The 24,581-nt window shown below is 43.9% G+C and overlaps 1 protein-coding gene across 5 annotated transcripts; it reads left to right on the forward strand.

Annotated features, from left to right (window-relative positions):
* The first annotated feature begins 17,155 nt into the window (after nt 1–17,155).
* Nucleotides 17,156–24,034, forward strand: LOC100285581 (uncharacterized). 5 transcript variants are annotated; one of them, XM_020540575.3, is made up of 14 exons: nt 17,156–17,357; nt 17,606–17,696; nt 17,791–17,992; nt 18,129–18,203; nt 18,286–18,387; nt 18,586–18,626; nt 20,513–20,626; nt 21,150–21,261; nt 21,361–21,554; nt 21,631–21,747; nt 22,263–22,343; nt 22,458–22,696; nt 23,128–23,167; nt 23,271–24,034. In XM_020540575.3, the coding sequence occupies exons 2-14, from the start codon at nt 17,664–17,666 to the stop codon at nt 23,844–23,846; spliced, it is 1,926 nt and encodes a 641-aa protein (XP_020396164.1). In that variant the 5' UTR covers nt 17,156–17,357; nt 17,606–17,663; the 3' UTR covers nt 23,847–24,034. The 5 variants fall into 5 exon arrangements, with proteins under 5 accessions (XP_020396164.1, NP_001151944.2, XP_020396165.1 ...); NM_001158472.2 differs by having other exon boundaries at nt 17,220–17,357; nt 21,364–21,554; XM_020540576.2 differs by lacking the exon at nt 17,156–17,357 and adding an exon at nt 17,365–17,501.
* The last annotated feature ends 547 nt before the right edge of the window (nt 24,035–24,581 follow it).

Below are 24,581 nucleotides of genomic sequence, written 5' to 3' on the forward strand. Positions count from 1 at the left end.
ATACCCCTGGAACAACGAAGTAGTGGTCCAATTATATGCCACTCTCTGGGTAAAGAAAGTTGATGAAGAAGCTGATGGGTATGACTACCCAGTTATGTACTTCTTTATCCAGGGGGTCTGGCATAAAGTTAGCTACCGTCATTTTTCCCACATCTTGGGCTTCTCTGATGAAGATATTCAGGGCAGCAACCTTAAAGTCCATGACATTAGGCTGCCCTTGCGGGAAGAAACTGAATTTATTCATATTTCTATGGAGTGGGAGTTTTGGATCACTGCCAACATGCATAGGTACTATAGGTACCTTAACTTTTTGTCCAGGATGATCGTTCTCCCGAAGGGTGGAAATCAGATGAATGTCCTTGGGGAGAGTCGGATTCTCCTTCTTCTCCTTGCTCCAAATAGTCTTGCCCGCATAAACGTGTTTGACATGATCTGGGAAGAGATCCTTCGTGCTTCCTAGTCTCCACTCAAGGGGTGTCTCTATGCACCCTTTATTATGAAGATGATCGAAGTGGTCACTCAGACTCGCTTCGAGAAGCCCGTCAAACACTCCCGCTATGTACCATACTGGGTTGATTCCAGCAACCCAGCTGCTCGTACAAAGCGGGCTCCCTCAGGGTCTGGAGGCCCTGCTTCTTCTGATGAGCCACCTCCTCAGCCTCCTCATCATGAGTCCTTCTCTCATGTCGTCGTTGCCTCACGTCCGGTGGATCACAGCGAAATAGGTAGAGGTCAGGGTCAGGGACGGGGTCGAGGCCAGGGACTGTTTATTCGTCTAGCCAAGGGCATTTTTGGCGCCTTCGCCATGTGCCGCGACCGGGCAATCGAGGAGTCCGTGCACAGGCGGCGGACTGACGCACTGCATGAAAACTTTCGTCGTTATGCCGCCGCCACGGGTCATCCCATGCCTCCTGGGTCCCCTCCGCCACCAACCCCCACCTTCCCTGCGAACCTTAATGATTGGCACCAACAGGAATTTGGTGTGCCGTTAATTACTCCTGAGGATGAGGCTGAAAAGTTTGATAAATCCTACTATACCTCGGCCTCCTCCTCCCTATTCGGGTCAGGGACCCATTCCCGGTGACCCCAGACCGTCCGGCTCCGGTCACTTTCCTCCTCCTCCCTACCCGGGCCAAGGACCCATTCCTGGTAACCCAAGGCCTTCTGGCTCTGGTTATGAAAGGGAATTAGGCTTACACCTAGTCCCTAATTAATTTTGGTGGTTGAATTGCCCAACACAAACAATTGGACTAACTAGTTTGCTCTAGTGCATAAGTTATACAGGTGCTAAAGGTTCACACTCAGCCAATAAAAAGACCAAGAGTTGGATTCAACAAAAGAGCAAAGGGCCAACCGAAGGCACATCTGGTCTGGCGCACCAGACTGTCCGGTGTGCCACCGGACAGTGTCCGGTGTGCCACCGGACAGTGTCCGGTGCACCAGAGGACTCCAACTCCAACTCGTCACCTTCGGGAATTTCCAGAGGCGACTCCGCTATAATTCACCGGACTGTCCGGTGTACACCGGACAATGTCCGGTGCTCCAAGGGAGGTCGGCCTCAGGAACTCGCCAGCTTCGGGAAACTCCAACGGCTAGTCCACTATAATTCACCGGACTGTCCGGTGTGCACCGGACTGTCCGGTGCGACTCCGGAGCAACGGCTATCTCCGCGCCAACGGCTACCTGCAGCGCAATAAATGCGCACGCAGCGCGCGCAGGAGTCAGGCACGCCCATACTGGCACACCGGACAGTAAACAGTACGTGTCCGGTGTGCACCGGACACCCAGGCGGGCCCACAAGGTAGAAGCTCCAACGGTCAGAATCCAACGGCAGTGATGACGTGGCAGGGGGCACCGGACTGTCCGGTGTGCACCGGACTGTCCGGTGCGCCATAGAACAGACAGCCTCCCAACGGCCACTTTTGGTGGTTGGGGCTATAAATACCCCAACCACCCCACCATTCATTGCATCCAAGTTTTCCACTTCCCAACTACTACAAGAGCTCTAGCATTCAATTCTAGACACACCAAAGAGATCAAATCCTCTCCAAATTCCACACAACTCCATAGTGACTAGAGAGAGTGATTTGTTTGTGTTCTTTCGAGCTCTTGCGCTTGGATTGCTTTCTTCTCTCTTGATTCTTTCATTGCGATCAAACTCACTTGTAATTGAGGCAAGAGACACCAAACTTGTGGTGGTCCTTGTGGGAACTTTGTGTTCCAAGTGATTGAGAAGAGAAAGCTCACTCGGTCCGTGGGATCGTTTGAGAGAGGGAAGGGTTGAAAGAGACACGGCCTTTGTGGCCTCCTCAACGGGGAGTAGGTTTGCAAGAACCGAACCTCGGTAAAACAAATCCGCGTGTCACTCACTTTATTTGCTTGTGATTTGTTTTGCGCCCTCTCTCGCGGACTCGATTTTATTTCTAACGCTAACCCGGCTTGTAGTTGTGTTTATATTTGTAAATTTCAGTTTCGCCCTATTCACCCCCCCCCCTCTAGGCGACTTTCAATTGGTATCAGAGCCCGGTGCTTCATTAGAGCCTAATCGCTCGAAGTGATGTCGGGAGATCACACCAAGAGGGAGATGGAGACCGGCGACAAACCCACTACAAGCCAAGGGAGCACTTCATCGGAAGAGTCCCGCACCAAGAGGAGGGAAAAGAAGAAGAGCTCCACCAACAAAGGGAAGGAGAAGAAATCTTCTTCTCACCACAAAGAGAAGAAGGAAAAATCTTCTTCCCACAAGCCGCATCGGAGTGGGGACAAGCAAAAGAGGATGAGGAAAGTGGTCTACTACGAGACCGACACTTCATCAACATCGACCTCCGGCTCCGATGCGCCCTCCATAACTTCTAAACGCCAAGAGCGTAAGAAGTTTAGTAAGATCCCCCTACACTATCCTCGCATTTCTAAACATGCACCTTTACTTTCCGTCCCATTAGGCAAACCACCAACTTTTGATGGTGAAGATTATGCTAGGTGGAGTGATTTAATGCGATTTCATCTAACCTCACTCCACAAAAGTATATGGGATGTTGTTGAGTTTGGTGCACAGGTACCATCCGTAGGGGATAAGGATTATGATGAGGATGAGGTGGCCCAAATCGAGCACTTCAACTCTCAAGCAACAACGATACTCCTCGCCTCTTTAAGTAGAGAGGAGTATAACAAAGTGCAAGGGTTGAAGAGCGCCAAGGAGGTTTGGGATGTGCTCAAAACCGCGCACGAGGGAGATGAGCTCACCAAGATTACCAAGCGGGAAACGATCGAGGGGGAGCTCGGTCGGTTCCGACTTCGCAAAGGGGAGGAGCCACAACATATGTACAACCGGCTCAAGACCTTGGTGAACCAAGTGCGCAACCTCAGGAGCATAAAGTGGGACGACCACGAGGTGGTTAAGGTTATTCTAAGATCTCTTATTTTCCTTAACCCCACTCAAGTTCAATTAATTCGTGGTAATCCTAGATATACTAAAATGACCCCCGAGGAAGTTATCAGGCATTTTGTAAGTTTTGAGTGCATGATCGAAAGGCTCGAGAAAGATCAACGAGCTTGACGAACCCACCACATCCGAGGCTCAACCCGTCGCATTTAAGGCAACGGAGGAAAAGAAGGAGGAGTCTACACCAAGTCGACAACCAATAGACGCCTCCAAGCTCGACAATGAGGAAATGGCGCTCGTCATCAAGAGCTTCCGCCAAATCCTCAAGCAAAGGAGAGGGAAAAACTACAAGTCCCGCTCCAAGAAAGTTTGCTACAAGTGTGGTAAGCCCGGTCACTTTATTGCAAAATGTCCATTATCAAGTGACAGTGACAGGGATAACGACAAGAAGGGCAAGAGGAGAGAAAAGAAGAGGTACTACAAAAAGAAGGGCGGCGATGCCCATGTTTGTCGGGAATGGGATTCCGACGAAAGCTCAAGCGACTCCTCCGACGACGAGGACGCCGCCAACATCGCCGTCACCAAGGGACTCCTCTTCCCCAACGTCGGCCACAAGTGCCTCATGGCAAAGGACGGCAAACGGAAGAAGGTTAAATCTAACTCCTCCACTAAATATGAATCTTCTAGTAATGATAATGCTAGTGATGAGGAGGATAATTTGCGTACTCTTTTTGCCAACCTCAACATGCAACAAAAAGAAAAACTTAATGAATTGATCAGTGCCATTCATGAAAAGGATGATCTCTTGGACACTCAAGAGGACTTCCTTATTAAAGAAAATAAGAAGCATGTTAAGGTTAAAAATGCTTATGCTCTAGAAATTGAGAAATGTGAAAAATTATCTAGTGAGCTAAGCACTTGCCGTGAGATGATTGACAACCTTAGGAATGAAAATGCTAGTTTAAATGCTGAGGTTGATTCACATGTTTGCAATGTTTCAACTTCAAATCCTAGAGATGATAATGTTGATTTACTTGCTAGGATTGATGAGTTGAATGCTTCCCTAGCTAGCCTTAGAATTGAAAATGAAAAATTGCTTGCTAAGGCTAAAGATTTTGATGTTTGCAATACTACTATTTCCGACCTTAGAACTAAGAATGACATGTTACATGCTAAGGTTGTAGAATTAAAATCTTGCAAACCCTCTACATCTATCGTTGAGCATATATCTATTTGCACTAGATGTAGAGATGTTAACATTGACGCTATTCATGATCATATGGCTTTAATTAAACAACAAAATGATCATATAGCAAAATTAGATGCTAAAATTGCCGAGCATAACTTAGAAAATGAAAAATTTAAATTTGCTAGAAGTATGCTTTATAATGGGAGACGCCCGGGCATCAAGGATGGCATTGGCTTCCAAAAGGGAGACAATGTCAAAATTAATGCCCCTCCTAAAAGATTGTCCAACTTTGTTAAGGGCAAGGCTCCCATGCCTCAGGATAACGAGGGTTACATTTTGTACCCTGCCGGTTATCCTGAGAGCAAAATTAGGAGAATTCATTCTAGGAAGTCTCACTCTGGCCCTAATCATGCTTTTATGTATAAGGGTGAGACATCTAGCTCTAGGCAACCAACCTATGCTAAGTTGCCTAGAAAGAAAACTCCTAATGCATCAAATGATCATAACATTTCATTCAAAACTTTTGATGCTTCTTATGTTTTGACTAACAAATCCGGCAAGGTAGTTGCCAAATATGTTGGGGGCAAGCACAAGGGCTCCAAGACTTGTGTTTGGGTACCCAAAGTTCTTGTGTCTAATGCCAAAGGACCCAAAACCATTTGGGTACCTAAAATCAAGAACTAAACTTGTTTTGTAGGTTTATGCATCCGGGGGCTCAAGTTGGATACTCGACAGCGGGTGCACAAACCACATGACAGGGGAGAAGAAGATGTTCTCCTCATATGAGAAAAACCAAGATCCCCAAAGAGCGATCACATTCGGGGATGGAAATCAAGGTTTGGTCAAAGGTTTGGGTAAGATTGCTATATCTCCTGACCATTCTATTTCCAATGTTTTTCTTGTTGATTCTTTAGATTACAACTTGCTTTCTGTTTCTCAATTATGTCAAATGGGCTACAACTGTCTATTCACTGATATAGGTGTCACTGTCTTTAGAAGAAGTGATGATTCAATAGCATTTAAGGGAGTGTTAGAGGGTCAGCTATACTTGGTAGATTTTGATAGAGCTGAACTCGACACTTGCTTAATTGCTAAGACTAACATGGGTTGGCTCTGGCACCGCCGACTAGCCCATGTTGGAATGAAGAATCTTCATAAGCTTCTAAAGGGAGAGCACATTTTAGGACTAACCAATGTTCATTTTGAGAAAGACAGGATTTGTAGCGCATGCCAAGCAGGAAAGCAAGTTGGCTCTCATCATCCGCATAAGAACATAATGACGACCGACAGGCCACTAGAGCTCCTGCACATGGATCTATTCGGCCCGATCGCTTACATAAGCATCGGCGGGAGTAAGTACTGTCTTGTTATTGTGGATGATTATTCTCGCTTCACTTGGGTATTCTTTTTACAGGAAAAATCTCAAACCCAAGAGACCTTAAAGGGATTCTTGAGACGGGCTCAAAATGAGTTCGGCTTAAGGATCAAGAAAATAAGAAGCGACAACGGGACGGAGTTCAAGAATTATCAAATTGAAGGCTTCCTTGAGGAGGAGGGCATCAAGCATGAGTTCTCTTCTCCCTACACGCCACAACAAAATGGTGTAGTGGAGAGGAAGAATAGAACTCTATTGGACATGGCAAGGACCATGCTTGATGAGTACAAGACTTCGGATCGGTTTTGGGCCGAGGCGGTCAACACCGCTTGCTACGCCATCAACCGGTTGTATCTACACCGAATCCTCAAGAAGACATCATATGAACTCCTAACCGGTAAAAAGCCCAACATTTCATATTTTAGAGTCTTTGGTAGCAAATGCTTTATTCTTGTTAAAAGAGGTAGAAAATCTAAATTTGCTCCTAAAACTGTAGAAGGTTTTTTACTTGGTTATGACTTAAACACAAGGGCATATAGGGTCTTTAACAAGTCCACTGGACTAGTTGAAGTCTCATGTGACGTTGTGTTTGATGAAACTAACGGCTCTCAAGTAGAGCAAGTTGATCTTGATGAGATAGGTGATGAAGAGGCTCCATGCATCGCGCTAAGGAACATGTCCATTGGGGAGGTGTGTCCTAAGGAATCCGAAGAGCCTCCAAAAGCACAAGATCAACCGTCCTCCTCCATGCAAGCGTCTCCACCAACTCAAAATGAGGAAGAGGCTCAAGTTGATGAAAAAGAAGATCAATCAAATGAGCCATCTCAAGATGACGGCATAGATCAAGGGGGAGATGCAAATGATCAAAACAAGGAGGATGAAGAGCAAAGACCGCCACACCCAAGAGTCCACCAAGCAATCCAACGAGATCACCCCGTCGACACCATCCTCGGCGACATTCATAAGGGGGTAACTACTCGATCTCGTGTTGCACATTTTTGTGAACATTACTCTTTTGTTTCCTCTATTGAGCCACACAGGGTAGAGGAAGCACTCCAAGATTCGAATTGGGTGGTGGCGATGCAAGAGGAGCTCAACAACTTCACTAGGAATGAGGTATGGCATTTAGTTCCACGTCCTAACCAAAATGTTGTAGGAACCAAATGGGTCTTCCGCAACAAGCAAGATGAGCATGGTGTAGTGACAAGGAACAAAGCTCGACTTGTGGCCAAGGGATACTCCCAAGTCGAAGGTTTGGATTTCGGGGAAACCTATGCACCCGTAGCTAGGCTTGAGTCAATTCGTATATTATTGGCCTATGCTACTTACCATGGCTTTAAGCTTTATCAAATGGACGTGAAAAGTGCCTTCCTCAATGGACCGATCAAGGAAGAGGTCTATGTTGAGCAACCTCCCGGCTTTGAAGACAGTGAGTATCCTAATCATGTCTATAAGCTCTCTAAGGCGCTTTATGGGCTCAAGCAAGCCCCAAGAGCATGGTATGAATGCCTTAGAGATTTCCTTATTGCAAATGGATTCAAAGTCGGAAAAGCCGATCCTACACTCTTTACTAAAACACTTGAAAATGATTTGTTTGTATGCCAAATTTATGTTGATGATATTATATTTGGGTCTACTAACAAGTCTACATGTGAAGAGTTTAGTAGGATTATGACACAGAAATTCGAGATGTCTATGATGGGGGAGTTGAAATATTTCTTGGGATTTCAAGTAAAGCAACTTCAAGAGGGCACCTTCCTAAGCCAAACCAAGTACACTCAAGATATTCTAAGCAAGTTTGGAATGAAGGATGCCAAGCCCATCAAGACACCCATGGGAACTAATGGACATCTCGACCTCGACACGGGAGGTAAGTCCGTGGATCAAAAGGTATACCGGTCGATGATAGGTTCTTTACTCTATTTATGTGCATCTCGACCGGATATTATGCTTTCTGTATGCATGTGTGCAAGATTCCAAGCCGACCCTAAGGAAGCTCACCTTACGGCCGTAAAAAGAATCTTGAGATATTTGGCTTATACTCCTAAGTTTGGGCTTTGGTATCCTAGGGGATCCACATTTGATTTGATTGGTTATTCGGATGCCGATTGGGCGGGGTGCAAAATCAATAGGAAGAGCACATCGGGGACTTGCCAGTTCTTGGGAAGATCCTTGGTGTCTTGGGCTTCAAAGAAGCAAAATTCGGTCGCTCTTTCCACCGCCGAAGCCGAGTACATTGCCGCAGGCCATTGTTGCGCGCAATTGCTTTGGATGAGGCAAACCCTGCGGGACTACGGTTACAAATTAACCAAAGTTCCTTTACTATGTGATAATGAGAGTGCAATCAAAATGGCCGACAATCCCGTCGAGCATAGCCGCACTAAACACATAGCCATTCGGTATCACTTTTTGAGGGATCACCAACAAAAGGGGGATATCGAGATTTCTTACATTAATACTAAAGATCAATTAGCCGATATCTTTACCAAGCCTCTTGATGAACAAACCTTTAACAAACTTAGGCATGAGCTAAATATTCTTGATTCTAGGAATTTCTTTTGTTAACTTGCACTCATAGCTCATTTGAATACCTTTGATCATATCTCCTTCATATGCTATGACTAATGTGTTTTCAAGTCTATTTCAAACCAAGTCATAGGTGTATTGAAAGGGAATTGGAGTCTTCAGCGAAGACAAAGGCTTCCACTCCGTAACTCATCCTTCGCCATCACTCCAAGCAACTCTCCATTCTTGGGGGAGAAAAGCATGAGCATCAAAGAAAAGGACTTTGTCTTTGGGGGAGAAATAAAGAAGCCCAAAGCAAAAGGACCGGACTTCGTCTTTGGTATAATCTTAACTCAGGTATTTATGACCAAAGAGGAAGATAGCACCAGGAGGGCTCTAATGATTCCGTTTTTGGCGATTCATGCCAAAAAGGGGGAGAAATGAGCCCAAAGCAAAAGGACCGCACCACCACCAAAAATTTCAAAAACTTAGTGTTGAATATTTTTCAATTGGTATCTTATTGTGTTCAAAAGGGGGAGAAAGTAGTATTTCAAAAATGGTATATCAAAACCCTCTTGAACACTAAGAGGTGGATCTCTTCTAGGGGGAGTTTTGTTTAGTCAAAGGAGAAGCATTTGAAACAAGGGGAGAAGAATTTCAAATCTTGAAAATACTTTGCAAAATCTTATTCATTTACCTTTGACTATTTGCAAAAGAACTTTGAAAAGGATTTCCAAAAGAGTTTGCAAAAACAAAACATGTGGTGCAAGCGTGGTCCAAAATGTTATTTAAGAAAGAAACAATCCATGCATATCTTGTAAGTAATAATATTGGCTCAAATTCCAAGCAACCTTTGCACTTACATTATGCAAACTAGTTCAATTATGCACTTCTATATTTGCTTTGGTTTGTGTTGGCATCAATCACCAAAAAGGGGGAGATTGAAAGGGAATTAGGCTTACACCTAGTCCCTAATTAATTTTGGTGGTTGAATTGCCCAACACAAACAATTGGACTAACTAGTTTGCTCTAGTGCATAAGTTATACAGGTGCTAAAGGTTCACACTCAGCCAATAAAAAGACCAAGAGTTGGATTCAACAAAAGAGCAAAGGGCCAACCGAAGGCACCTCTGGTCTGGCGCACCGGACTGTCCAGTGTGCCACCGGACAGTGTCTGGTGCACCACCGGACAGTGTCCGGTGCACCAGAGGACTCCAACTCCAACTCGTCACCTTCGGGAATTTCCAAAGGCGACTCCGCTATAATTCACCGGACTGTCCGGTGTACACCGGACAATGTCCGGTGCTCCAAGGGAGGTCGGCCTCAGGAACTCGCCAGCTTCGGGAAACTCCAACGGCTAGTCCACTATAATTCACCGGACTGTCCGGTGTGCACCGGACTGTCCGGTGCGACTCCGGAGCAACGGCTATCTCCGCGCCAACGGCTACCTGCAGCGCAATAAATGCGCACGCAGCGCGCGCAGGAGTCAGGCACGCCCATACTGGCACACCGGACAGTAAACAGTACGTGTCCGGTGTGCACCGGACACCCAGGCGGGCCCACAAGGCAGAAGCTCCAACGGTCAGAATCCAACGGCAGTGATGACGTGGCAGGGGGCACCGGACTGTCCGGTGTGCACCGGACTGTCCGGTGCGCCATAGAACAGACAGCCTCCCAACAGCCACTTTTGGTGGTTGGGGCTATAAATACCCCAACCACCCCACCATTCATTGCATCCAAGTTTTCCACTTCCCAACTACTACAAGAGCTCTAGCATTCAATTCTAGACACACCAAAGAGATCAAATCCTCTCCAAATTCCACACAACTCCATAGTGACTAGAGAGAGTGATTTGTTTGTGTTCTTTCGAGCTCTTGCACTTGGATTGCTTTCTTCTCTCTTGATTCTTTCATTGCGATCAAACTCACTTGTAATTGAGGCAAGAGACACCAAACTTGTGGTGGTCCTTGTGGGAACTTTGTGTTCCAAGTGATTGAGAAGAGAAAGCTCACTCGGTCCGTGGGATCGTTTGAGAGAGGGAAGGGTTGAAAGAGACCCGGCCTTTGTGGCCTCCTCAACGGGGAGTAGGTTTGCAAGAACCGAACCTCGGTAAAACAAATCCGCGTGTCACTCACTTTATTTGCTTGTGATTTGTTTTGCGCCCTCTCTCGCGGACTCGATTTTATTTCTAACGCTAACCCGGCTTGTAGTTGTGTTTATATTTGTAAATTTCAGTTTCGCCCTATTCACCCCCCCTCTAGGCGACTTTCAGGTTACCACCACCATCCTCCTCCTCCTCATCAGGGTACGTCTTCCGCATCTAGTTTTCCCTCTAGTGATGAGCTCCCTTGGGATTCATCATTCGAGGAAGACATGATGCAGACTTTTTTCCAGACTATCCTTCCTATCCTCCATCCTATCCTCCTCCTGGAGGGTATTTATTCCTGTGCTCTCTTTCTCTCTCTCTCTCTCTCTCCTCATTTTTGGTCCTTGCTGCCAAAAAGGGGGAGAAAATTAGCCAAGTCATTTTTTGGTTCTTTATTTCTTTCTTGTTTATTGTTTTGTTTTTGGCCACTGTTGTGGCTTGTATCTTTTTATTAATGGATGTAATAAAATAGTTGGCATATTATTCACTGTGTTATGATGGTCTTCCGGCCATCATCTTTTGCCCCGTCTGTTTGTAATAATTATATTGCCACGAAATGCAAATGATGTGTGTTTAGAAATAATCATATGCATAACAGCTCTTTTTATGACACTCTTACACCCCTCGGATGATTGTATTTAGTGTGGACTTGGTCACTACCTCTAAATGTGTTGCTTATTTGACATATTATGTCAACACACTTGATTCAAAATTTGTGCACACATTTAGGGGGAACCATCTACATGCAATTGTTCAAAAGAATCTCACTACTTCAAATGTTTATCTTTTTGACCTTATTTGTTTTGGCATCAATCACCAAAAAGGGGGAGATTGTAAGTGCAATCAACCCTAAGTGAGGGTTTTGGTGATTTAATGACAAAGCAAATAAGGGTACTGTCGGGGACCATAATTAGGGGTACCCCCAAGACTCCTAATCTCAGCTGGTAACCCCCATCAGCACAAAGCTGCAAAGACCTGATGGGCTCGATTCAGGTCAAGGCTCCGTCCACTCAAGGGACACGATCCCGCCTCGCCTGAGCCCAGCCTCGAGCAAAGGCAGCCGACCTAGGAGGATTCACGTCTCGCCCGAGGGTCCCCTCAAGCAACAGACGCACCTTCGACTCGCCTGAGGCCCAGCTCGGACAAGCTTCGCGGAGAAGCAACCTTGGCCAGATCGCCACGCTAACCGACCGTATCGCAGGAGCATTTAATGCAAGGATCGACTGACACCTTATCCTGACACGCGCTCCTCAGTCGACAGGGCCGAAGTGACCGCAGTCACTTCGCCGCTCCACTGACCGAACTGATAGGAAAACAACGCCGCCTGCCCTGCTCCAACTGTTGTGCCACTCGACAGAGTGAGGCTGACAGCAGCTAAGTCCAGCCTCGGGCGCCATAGGAAGCTCTGCCTCGCCCGACCCCAGGGCTCCGACTCAACCTCAACCTCAGAAGACGGACTCCGCCTCGCCCGACCCCAGGGCTCGGACTCAACCTCGACGCCGGACGACGGGCTCCGCCTTGCCCGACCCCAAGGCTCGGACTCGACCTTGACCTCGGAAGACGGACTCCGCCTCGCCCGACCCTAGGGCTCGGACTCAGCCTCGACCTTGGACGACGGTCTCCGCCTCACCCGACCCCCGGGCCCGGACTCAACCTCGACCTTGGAGGAGCCTCCGCCTCGCCCGACCTCGGGCTCGGACCGACCACGTCACAGGGGGGCCATCATTACCCTACTCCTAGCTAGCTCAGGCTACGGGGAACAAGACCGGCGTCCCATCTAGCTCGCCCCGGTAAACAAGTAATGATGGCACCCCGCGTGCTCCATGACGACGGCGGCTCTCAGCCCCTTACGGAAGCAAGGAGACGTCAGCAAGGATCCGACAGCCCCGACAGCTGTACTTCCACGGGGCTCAAGCTCTCCTCCGACAGCCACGACATCACATGAACATGGCGCCAAAACCTCTCCGACAGCCATGACGACATGTACTTAGGGCTCTGGCTCCTCTCTGCTAGACACGTTAGCACACTGCTACACCCCCCATTGTACACCTGGGCCCTCTCCTTACGTCTATAAAAGGAAGGTCCAGGGCTCTCATACGGAAAGGTTGGCCGCGCGGGAGAACGGGCCGCCGCACAGTCTCTCTCGCTCTCGCTCTCTCCCACGCGGACGCTTGTAACCCCCTACTGCAAGCGCACCCGACCTGGGCACAGGACAACACGAAGGCCGCGGGTTTCCCCTTTGCTGTTTTCCCCCCTTTGTGCTCCGTCTCGCGCCGACTCATCTGGGCTGGGACACGTGGCGACAATTTACTCGTCGGTCCAGGGACCCCCCGGGGTCGAAACACCGACAAGTACTAACAGTTTTTGTTCCCAGTATATGTTTAGAATGTACAGGAACTAAAGGAAGTAACAAGGACAAAAAGAAACACTATGCAGTTTCCTTGCAAGGACTTCATGCAACGAACGTATAAAACTCTATGTATATCTTGAGTTGCATGATGTAATTTCTTCCTTAGTAGTTTTCGCACAGGTAATGGTGTTTGCTATAGCTCAAGCCTTCAAATTCAAAAGCTATTTTTGAAAAACCAAAAAAAATCTTTTTAACATTCTATGGTTGACCGAGGTTAGGTTTGACAAACCTAGAGTGTTCTTGTTGAAAAGCAGCTGAACTTGTTCAACTACAGTTGAGCTTTTCAGCTGAACTAAACTTCAGCTGAGTTGAGTTTTTTCAACTATAGTTGAGCTTTTTCATATATAGTTGAGCTTTTTAGCTGAGCTGAACTTCAGCTGAGTTGAGCTTTTTCAACTATAGTTGAGCTTTCTCAACTCCAGCTGAACTTCAACTTCAGCTGTGAACCTCTTTGACCATACACCAGCTGAACTTGCCTTCGGGCAGTTGATATGGGGTTTTCTCTCCTAAACTCTCTGGTCAAGACCAGTTGAACTGGTTTTGAGGGGCAGTTCAACTGGTCTCTGACCCCTCTGACTTCTGACCAACAATCTGCCAGTTAGACTGGCAAACAGGTCGCCAGAGATGTTAGGGGCTGTTCAACCGGTCTGGTCAACCTGGTCAGACTGCAGTTCAGTCTGCCAGTCAGACTGACAGATAGTCAGACTGGCAGATAGTCTGCCTGACATGCCAGGGGCGGTTCAACCAGTTTTAGACGAGGTCCTGGGTCAAACGGCTAGTTTTTGAGCCGTGACTATAAATAGGACCCTGCACCCCTCTCTTCAAAGCTGCTGAACACCCCCACATTTATTGCTCACCTAACTTGAGACAAAAGCACTCCTCTCCCCTCTCTCTCACACTTAAATCTTGCTCTAGATTCAACTTGGTTGGAGGAGCTCTTTGGTGTGAGGTTTGTGCTTGTGCTCACGATTTTGGTTTTCCTCTCCCATCTCATTTAAGATCTTGAGCTTGTTGCAAACACCTCTTGTGCATTCTTGGTGTTCTTGAAACCCTAGGTTTCAATACGTTTTGAGGTTTCTTGGGAGTCTCCAAATTTGTGGACGACCGCAAGAAGTTTGTAATTCCGCTCTTATGAGCAACATTTGGGATAAGGAATCCCTTGACCTTGGTGGTCGGGTTTTGGAGGATTTGGGTTGAAAAAGACACGGCCCTTTGTGGGCTCCTCAACGGGGAGTAGGACACCTTTGTGGTGTGGCCGAACCTCGGGATAAATCTTGTGTCTCGTGTTCTTGCTTGGTTTATGCTTAAGATATTCTTGCTAGCAAGATAGACATATATATTTTCTCGTCGTGTGGATCGTGTGGTGAAATAGCTTTCATATATTCACTGTCCACACTTTGACTTAGTTACATTCCTCTTCTCGAAAGGATTCAGAACATACATTTTCACTTGGTTTATAATCTAAAGTTTGCAAAATAGTTGGATTGGTTCAGAGTGGTTCAACTTGCCCACGTAGCAGTTGAACCGGCCTGCACCAGTTGAACTGTGGCTTTAACAATCTTTCAAAGTTTGTTTTGAAAATTTTCAGATTAGCCTATTCACCTCCCTCTAGGCTACTTTCAATTTTGTTCCCTCATTCGTTTTACATTTCGTTTTTATTACTAATGTGAAATGAAAACAAGAGAGGGGTTTTTCGACCGATTCCGACCATTTTCACCCCTAATCGCCACCACTGATCGAGAGGATCCACCATCGACATTGCCATCGTCGTCTCTACCTCACACGTCGTCGGTCTAATCAATTGATTGTGGGCAAACCACCCTACTAAGACATCTTGTCGTCCATAGCATGATGCTTGGCCAAGCAAGAGGGCTATCGCTACGTCGCCTCCTCAGGAGGCAACATCACCGCATGTCGTCGTCCTTGGCGTTGCATCCACGTGATGTCGACTCATATCAGTGCACGTTTCTCGTGCATGCTCTTCTCCGGTTGTTCGAGTTCTTCGCTGCCTTCAATCACCCGTCGCACTATAGTGGCGCTGTCGAGGACCTTCTTCCTATGTGTCGTGGCTCTCCTATTGTAGTAACTCTAGGAACCTCGATGTGTCGCTAGACCTATATCTTCACCTTCGTCCAGCACAACCTTGTTGCCAGCGTCACGCCTCATCCTTTAAAAACATAGTAAAGTAATAATGATTTCTGTTAGTTTTAGTTTTATTTAAAAGATTCTTTTCTCCATATCTCATTTATCTCTAACGGTATCACTTACTCTATATGTCAAATATCCATATTAGAGATGTATTTTGCTTTAAATTTTTGTACTTACCTATTTGTCATACTCTTAAATGACTTATACATGTTTATTTTTTACTTAATTTGTTGTCTAAAGTATAAAAATAAATAAAAAAGAGAAAATATAGACTCTATATATAGAGAAGATGAAGAAGTGGCATCTATATAGAAGACTTTAGAGATCTTTAGAGGCGCAGTGGAAGAAATCTTCTTTATATTTAGATAAAGTGTCCTTTATAAGATCTTGTTGGAGATAGCAATTAATAATGTAACATGAGGAGGTATTTCCATGTCACATGCAGAATGTTTCCTACAAATCTCATGTCGGGTTATGTCTGTATGGAAGAGATTGGATAAGATTAAATCTCTCTTTAGTTAAAATTAAATAGAATATGATTTAATCTTTCCAGCCCCCTTCGTTTCAAACACAACCGAACAAAGCTTTATACAGAATGAAATAAGCTTGTATGGTGTTATATGAACTGAATTCTTCAAGTAGAGCTTGTACTCGGTTTTCAGTATTTGAGGACGAAACAAAAAAAAAATTCTTGATGGAATGTCACTAGCAACATCCATTGTGTTCGATATCCGTGCCATGTTTCATCTAATACCTGTGGGAAATTGGATGGTAATTTAATAATAAAATGAGAGTAAGAATAAATTCTTCTCTCCTCTCGTAATATTTTCTATGCAACTGTAAAATTATAAATTGTTAAAGCAAAGTGTGTCTCAGTGTCTGTTCCAAATGATAGGCCATGTGACATCCGGGTCATTCAACGGAGACAGAGACCATGTCGACACCGAAAAGATAAACGACAACAGCCTACACAACTAACGAGCAAATGTTGAATAAGAAAAAAAATGCTTCCTCCAATTGGTAGGGCATATGAGACATATATGATTTTGGCAATAGATCCACGTGGCATATACTAATTCAATGGTAATGGGAAGAAAAACGTCTACACAACTTTATAACCCTCTCTTTAACCTTGCTTTTATATCGAGTAGCCATAAGATGCCAAGCAAACAAAGAAAAAAAATATTAGGATGTACATATGCTAGCAAACACTCGTTGGGAGTACAGATGGCTAAAGAGGCCACCCGATCCGGCACGACAGTAGTATTATTAGGCAAAACACTATTAGGTACAACACTATTAGACACTATTAATAATTTTGTCGTGTCGTGCCGGCACTAATGCTTAACCAGCGCCCAGACACTACATTATAGTGCCTAATCGTGTCGTGCCGGCACTATACGACATTAACACCTAATAGTGCACGTGCCAGTCCAGACAATATTTCATTTTAAAAGCTCAAAAATATAGAAAATCTTTGAAATTATATATATAATTTTAAAACTTGAATATTTTACCACTATAAAGTGAATTCGTTATGTTTAAAATCATAACAAATAACAATTTATAATCACACGCACATATCACAATTACATCTATAAATCACATGCTGATCTAAGTTGTGTCTAACCGTACCGGTCACTAAATCGTGTCGTGCTCGTGCCAGCCCATCATACCAGGGTGACAGCCTAAACACGACACTAAACTTTTGTCATGCCGGTACTGGCACTATATTAATCGTGCCCGTACCGTGACGAATCACTATAAGCCGTGTCGTACTTAGTATGGGCCTATTTAGTACGACCTGGTAATCTATCCGCATGTTTGGTTTATGGATGGCGCCAGCCTGATGCGTACGGGCGTGGCTGCACTGCGCCTGCACGCGCGCGTACGCGCCGAGCGACAGTTTCTGGCGGGCCTGGCTCGCTGTTGTTTCTTGCACCCGTTCAGCCTGGTTATACAGAGAAGTAAAACAAACAAAATATGCTTTGAGGATTTGTGGATGCAGTTTCTTCCCCGGTACAACCAACCAAACGGACCGTATATAGTTGGGAGTGTTAAATTTTCTCCCCTACTCCTGTAGTCTGTATGAGCGCCGAGAATCGAGTTTGCGCTCTCCTTTCCGGCTTTCCGCCCAAACAGCCGTCGGGCGTCCCACGGCCGCCGCCCCTGCCGGAGATACGCGTAGCCGGGAGTTAAGGGGTACGTCATACATACCCATAGCCCGACGCCCCGACCCGATTGATTCAGGCGCGCCATCGCCTGTTTTACGCCCCGAGCTATTCGCGTTGTCTGTTTGTTAGCCTCCACCCCCCCTACTATCCGCATCCTTCATCCCAGTAGTTGGTGACAAACCTGATCCATTTCCTTATGTTTCCAGTTCGATTGGTTTGATTCCTTGTCGCCGTGAAAATCACTAATCAACTGAACCATGTGAACTATACCTGCAGATGAGTCCTCAAATGCTGTTATTGGAAACATCTTAAGTTAGAGTAAGTTGCTGAAACTATGGAAGAGGTTCAAAACTGTGTGATGAAGCTGGTTAGTGCTTTGCAGAACTTCATAATTCTCATGTGGATTATGGCCTGTTCCCTTGACTCGCTTCAATCTGATTGCTACTACTTTTTCTGGACAGCGGAGCAATCCAAGGCGGCACAGGGATAAAGTGTATGTTGGCTGTGGGGCTGGATTTGGTGGAGACAGGCTAATGGCTGCTTATAAGTTGCTGCAGAGAGTCAAGGAGCTTAATTACCTAGTTCTCGAGTGTTTGGCAGAGCGAACTCTGGCGGATCGATACCGAATTATGGTGTCAGGAGGCAAAGGCTACGATCCTCGGGGTATCTTTTTGATAAGTGTTGCTTCTAATGCTCTTGATTCAATTCTTGTTCAGTGGGGGTGACACCTGTTGTCTTTCTTAATGCTTATGTGACTTACAAATTACCAAATCACACACCTTTTTATGACATTATGCAGTCAAAGAGTGGATGTCTTTGCTTCTACCCTTGGCTTTTGAACGGAAAGTTTGCATCATAACTAACATGGGGGCAAGTAAGATATTGCTGGCTATGGTTCAACTTTAGTGCGTGATTACCTTTTCACTTCTTTTGCCTGTTTCTTCATGTTACGTCAGTGGATCCTCTTGGAGCACAGAAAGAAGTACTGAACCTGGCATCTGTCTTGGGACTGGAGATAACAGTTGCCGTAGCTTATGAATCATCCTTTGAAACTCAAGGTATTTTTTCATTTGTTTGATAGCACCAGGCAACATGAAGCCCTAGGTGCTACATCTGTACGCTTCTTAAAATTTTCCAACCTTGATTGGTTTGTCTGCAATGTAGAAAGTGATAATGAAGATTGGATGATATCTCAAAAAGGCAATCAACTTTGAATATGTTCTTACTGCTTTTCATAATTTTGCATCTTTTTGTAGGAAGCCCTGTATTGTCCGATGAATCAACAGGAGGGAGAGGGGTAATTTACTGATCACTTGAGAACCTCTCAGCATTAATTATCATTCATGTCCTTGACTTCAGTTTAATACAATTCAATGACTATTTTGATGGCCCCTTGATCAAAGAAACTATTTCTATTCTATTTGTTCTCCTGATTCTTTGTAAGGAAAAATAAAGCCTTTGGGATCTCTAGTTTGACTTTTATTTGTGCCGCTGAAAGTCTAAGTCAGAAAATGTAATGGTTAATTTTGCTACAAGAAATTAAGATAACTTCAAATAGAAGTGTTCTGGTCCAGGCTTCATGTGTGGTCGAGGACATCAGCCCATGCGTGTTAATGTATTGTGTATCTGTGAAGAGCGGGGAATGGTCTTGATTTCAATTAAAAACATCCTAAAAAAATATGAAAAGGTAAATGTAATTTGTTGCATCCCAACCTTTATTTGCTTCACACAAATGAATTATGCATCTCAACCTAGTGAATGAATTGCACACATTTAACTAGCTTACTGATTAGCAACCGACCAGCCTAAATCTGTGTAGGGTACTCCATGATATTAAAGTACTAACATCCCACTTGATACAATTATGTTTTACCATATTATACCACATGTTGCCTAATGTCACTTCACATGAATACTATAACTATCCTTGTAGCCATGTTTGAGTTTAAGTATGAAATGAGTGACCTTTATCATGTATGGTATCCATTTTTCTGAGTGAGTGTTTTTTATCGAACGCGCAGGAGAACTGCGCATCTTATATATTAAAGAGGAATAAAAACCTTACAAAAAGGAGATGTTGCTGAGCAAGTCTCCCAAGGACCCTACATAAACCCGAAGGGAATTACAAATCGGTACCGTAACTTGACCCGACCTCGCCCAGAGCTGCAACTAAGCCAAGGCTCTTAAGCTCCTTAGCTCCTGCTATTGCCCAGCTAACACACTCATCTAAGAAACATCTAAAAATTCTAGGTAAGGATGGAGACTCCTCATGAAACACTGCTCTGTTTCTCTGAAGCCATAGGCACCAAGCTCCCAGGATGATCAAAGATTTAAGCCCGTTTTCCTGGTCTTGATAACCCTTAGGCTCACTTTTCCCCACCAGTCTGCAAAAGACTCCTCATCAGCTGCCGGAGTGAGGTGCCCCAAGCCAAAAACAACAAGAACTTTGTGCCAAAATTGACGGGCAAAAATGCACGCAATAAGGAGGTGCTGAATTGTCTCTTGGGCTTGATCACACATGGGGCATACATCTGGGTGTGGCATCCCCCTCTTCTGCAACCTGTCAGCTGTCCATCACTTGTTCCTTATCGTCAACCAAAGGAAAAACTTACATTTAGGAGGGGCCCAGGTCTTCCATAATCTCTCCCATGGCTCAAAAACAGTAGAGCCGAAGAATAAGACATTGTAATAGGATTTAGAAGAAAACAGCCCTGATGCCTCATGTCTCCAAACATGGTGGTCTTCCTCCTGAGAAAGTTGCACCTCACCTAAAGCATCCCATAAGAGAAGAAATTGTTGAATTTCAACCAAATAAAGGGGGGGTTTGATATTAGCTATCCATTGCCTAGGTAGTAGGTATGTATGTTTTAATTTTACAATACATTCTGCCATGGTTCTTAAGGCGGTATGGCGAGACAAGAAATTGGCCACCGCCTGGACGCCTAGGCGACGCCTTTAAAACACTGCATTCTGTTCCAATACATGGTCATTGTAGGATGTCATTAAATAAAACTATCACTAGAAAGTAAGTACCAATTACATGTCATATATACGTTTAAGCAATTCTACCTCATTTATGCATAACTTTGATCTTTTGATTAATACCTATTTCTTGCTTTATCCTGATGCCAGGGATTTATAATGTGTCATATTTTATCTTACTATTTATTTTTCTATGTAAAGGGATGTAGCACATATCTTGGGGCAGCTTCAATTGTACATTGCTTGGAAAACTATAAACCACATGTTGTCATTACTTCACGGGTTGCTGATGCTTCACTCTTCTTAGCACCTATGGTATAGTATTCAAGTTTAATCTACCACTCTCATGTTTGCTATTGATGTAATGCCCTTTTTGTTTAATACTATTTATTTACGCAAGGTGAACATGATGAATTTGTGTGATCAGATATTAAGCTAGCTTTGCCTTTCCTTTCCTGGTTTGTGTACCATGAAGTTTAATCTAACACTGCACTGTTTAAGTATCATATGCATTTTTTTTTTGTTTCGATAGATTGCACAATATAATGATGTCAGTCCAGATCGTCTGAGCACAGATTTTTTTTTCATGTGACAGTGATTTATCTCTTTTACCTCCCTTTTCAACACTACATATAAGAATAAACAGCCCAATTTATACATTTGATTGTCAGAACATGAGTTTGGGTTAGAACAAGTACTCTTTTCTCCTAATCATATCATTCACCACTTTGGGCTATTTTTATTGGACACAATAATGAAGTTAATCCAGAACATCTGAACACATTCTTTTGTGTGACAGTTAATGATTTATCTCTTTTACCTTCCTTTGCAACACTAGATCTATGAATTAGGTTGGAATTGGAATGACACACAGTTGGCACAAGGAACATTAGCAAGCCATCTTCTAGAGTGTGGCTGCCAACTCACTGGAGGATATTTCATGCACCCTGGTACATTTTTCTTTCTTTCCAAATATAATTAGGCATTTTCTTTTAACCGTAGCAATGATTTGTTTTCTTTGTATTGTTTGTTTGTGATGTCATAAAAAGCAGGAGATGCATACAGGGATTTTCCTTTTGAACAACTTCTGGATTTGTCTCTCCCATTTGCCGAAGTTAGTTGCAGAGGAGAAGTCATTGTCAGTAAGGTAGATGGCAGTGGAGGCCTTTTGAGCCCCCATACATGTGCTGAACAGCTTCTTTATGAAGTTGGAGATCCTGCAAACTACATAACTCCTGATATGGTGAAGTCAAAACCAATTACAGTTACAATTGTGGCTAGCTCCTTATTGAAACATTGATTATATTTTGATGGAGCAGGTTGTAGATTTCTGTAATGTACAGTTCCATCAAATATCAAAAGACAAGGTCAGCTGTGATGGAGCAAAACCTTCTAATGCTTGTTGCCCTGAGAAACTCCTGCAATTATCTCCTACTGTACGTATTCCTTGATAATTAAATGGTACAAACTTTATGTTTATCTTTTAGTCCTTCCAACATAGAACTTGATTGTGATCTATGACCACAAAGACATGCATAATGAACAACATAGTTTTAATCAGGGATATAAAATTCTCCCTTCTCAAAATACCATGCCCAGTAAGCAGCTGAGAACTAACTGGTATCTGTTGTTTCCTAATTGAACATATAGGTCTTCTGAAAATATTTTCTTTAAAATGTCTGTGCTTTCAGTATTATAAGACTTTTTCAACTCTGCGAACAGTGCAGTCTACAGTGCAAAACAGTGTTCAAGGTGACCATATGAGTAACCTGTTGGATACGGTCTAAAAGGTCGGGTTGTAGTCATAAAAAACTGATAACACTAAAGTTTCTTCAGACACATGAAGTGTCTCACGTATTGAGTAAATATTGTTTGTCAACAGCAATGCATTTTTCAGGTTGGTCTAGTTAGGTGCTGATCAATTTGCATAGTACCTATTTCTATTCTTTAGGAAAGTGGATGGAAAGGCTGGGGAGAGATCTCATATGGGGGGCATCAATGTTTAAAGCGTGCCCAGGCAGCAGAATACCTTGTAAGTCCACGTGCTTTTCATTTTAACTTAGGCAGCATCAAGAATCAAGGAATCTCTTTTTAAACAAGGCGATAAGAGGATAATTTCTCCATTTGGATATTTTGATGGCTTTAGGTAAGGTCGTGGATAGGTGAAAGGTACCCAGGCATTAATGAAAAAATTGTCTCATATGTCATGGGCTATGATAGTTTGAAAGCTATTGGAGGTGATGAGGATAGTTACTTGGCCAAGCAAGTATTGGATGTAAGGCTTCGGATGGATGGTCTCTTCGAGCTTGAAGAGCATGCTGTTCAGTTTGTCGAAGAATTTATTGCTCTATATACAAATGGTCCAGCTGGTGGCGGTGGAATCAGGTATTGGCAAGTGATTTTTGCTTTTGGCCACCGTGAGGAGGCCTTCTCTCTTGTACTTGTTCTGGTCTTTTTTTTGACCCTTTTCTTTTTAATATAATGAAGCACAGTTCTTCTGTGCATTCGAGAGAACAAATTTCGATGCTCCTTTTTTGTTGGCAAGCTAATATTTTGGTACTGAAACATCGTAGTTCAATGTAGGATACATACACACGTGCAGACTTCAGATGTATGCTGCGTCATAAATTACACGGATGGATGGCCAGTATAGGAGTTTATTAGATATTTTAAATTTCATGAAAACTAGTATCAATTGCAAAATGAACTATGTCAAATGGACCTTGTTCTTACTCCATGCAAGGAAAAACATATCTGTACCATTCTTCATTCTGGAGTTGATTTTACCATTTGAAGTCCTTGTTTGATGCTTGCAGCACTGGACACAGGAAGGAAATTATTCTGCAAAAGATGCTGGTACGGTGATCTCTACCAACGGTCCCATGTGACCGATAGAACGTGCATCTACTGTCTCCATGCAACATACACGGCTTCTATATGACAGCGTTGGTTTGCGCAGGTTGATCGGGAAAACATCTTTTGGCGATCGCATGCAAAGAAGGCGAGCATTCCCTGCCTGCATAATCAAGCTACATATTCTGAAACAGGTCAGGCACGTATTTCACAAGCGCAACGAAACCCAACATGTCGTACAATGGCCATTCAACACTTTGAAGCAAGCACGGAGACCCCAGCATCCCCTGCTCCAGCTTTACCTGGGAAAAGGGTCGCTCTCTACCATGTGGCTCACAGCAGGGCCGGTGACAAGGGGAATGATATGAACTTCTCTGTCATTCCTCACTCCCCTGCTGACATCGGCCGGCTCAGGTCCGTAATAACTCCGGATTGGGTGAAGAACGCTGTGTCACCTCTGCTTGGTTCGTCTTCGTTTCCTGACGAGCGAGATGTTCAGCATCGAAACAAGCTGCTTGAGCTTGTCACCGTGGAAATTTACTACGTCCCGGGCATAAGCTCCCTGAATGTTGTGGTGAGGAATATCCTGGATGGTGGCGTCAACTGCTCGAGGAGGATAGATCGGCATGGAAAGACCTTGTCAGATGTCATATTGTGCCAACAAGTTATCCTACCGCCATGATTGTCAATATTCTTATCCGTATTCGAATTAAAATATGGTAAATAGTATCTGTATTCGAACCAAAATATGGTAAATAGTGACATCCGAATTTGTATCCGTGCGTATTTGATCCGAATACATCTCTATTAATTGACTACAGTACCCACTATAAACTTATGTGTATTAATATTATTAAGGTTTGTTTTTTAGAGCCTGTGTGAACTCTGGGAGACTTGATGCTAATACCAGAGCCGTGTACAGGTGAAGACGGAGCAATTCTGTCACCCGTTTTACGCTTACCCATATTATATTATATTATATTATATTATATTAAATATTATCTCAGGAATTACTTTTTTTCGTTTTTACTGTAGCAAAATTTTGGTTTGACAAAAAAATATTGACTTCCGTATTTTTAATTTGGAAGTGGACCATCCCAAAAATCGAAGACTTTTCGGACGGTAATTGATTCCTGCATTAGGTGTTAGAAAGACTTAAGGCCCTGCTTGTTTGGTTGGAATTAATTTTCATTCTAATAATTATAATTTAAACTAATTAAATTAATATATTTTTATATGTAATATATTTGTACATTATCCTAAATTATATGAGAGAGATAGTTATATACTAAACTTATATTATAGAGAAGTAAGTAGAAGTGTGTTATAAGTTGTACATTAGAAAAGTAGCATGTAAATTTATAGAATCAATTTTCATCTTTCACCATATGAATTTGAGATATACTTATATATAGAC

The sequence above is a fragment of the Zea mays genome, chromosome 7 (assembly GCF_902167145.1).
Source record: "Zea mays cultivar B73 chromosome 7, Zm-B73-REFERENCE-NAM-5.0, whole genome shotgun sequence".
In the NCBI taxonomy this organism is placed as follows: domain Eukaryota; kingdom Viridiplantae; phylum Streptophyta; class Magnoliopsida; order Poales; family Poaceae; genus Zea; species Zea mays.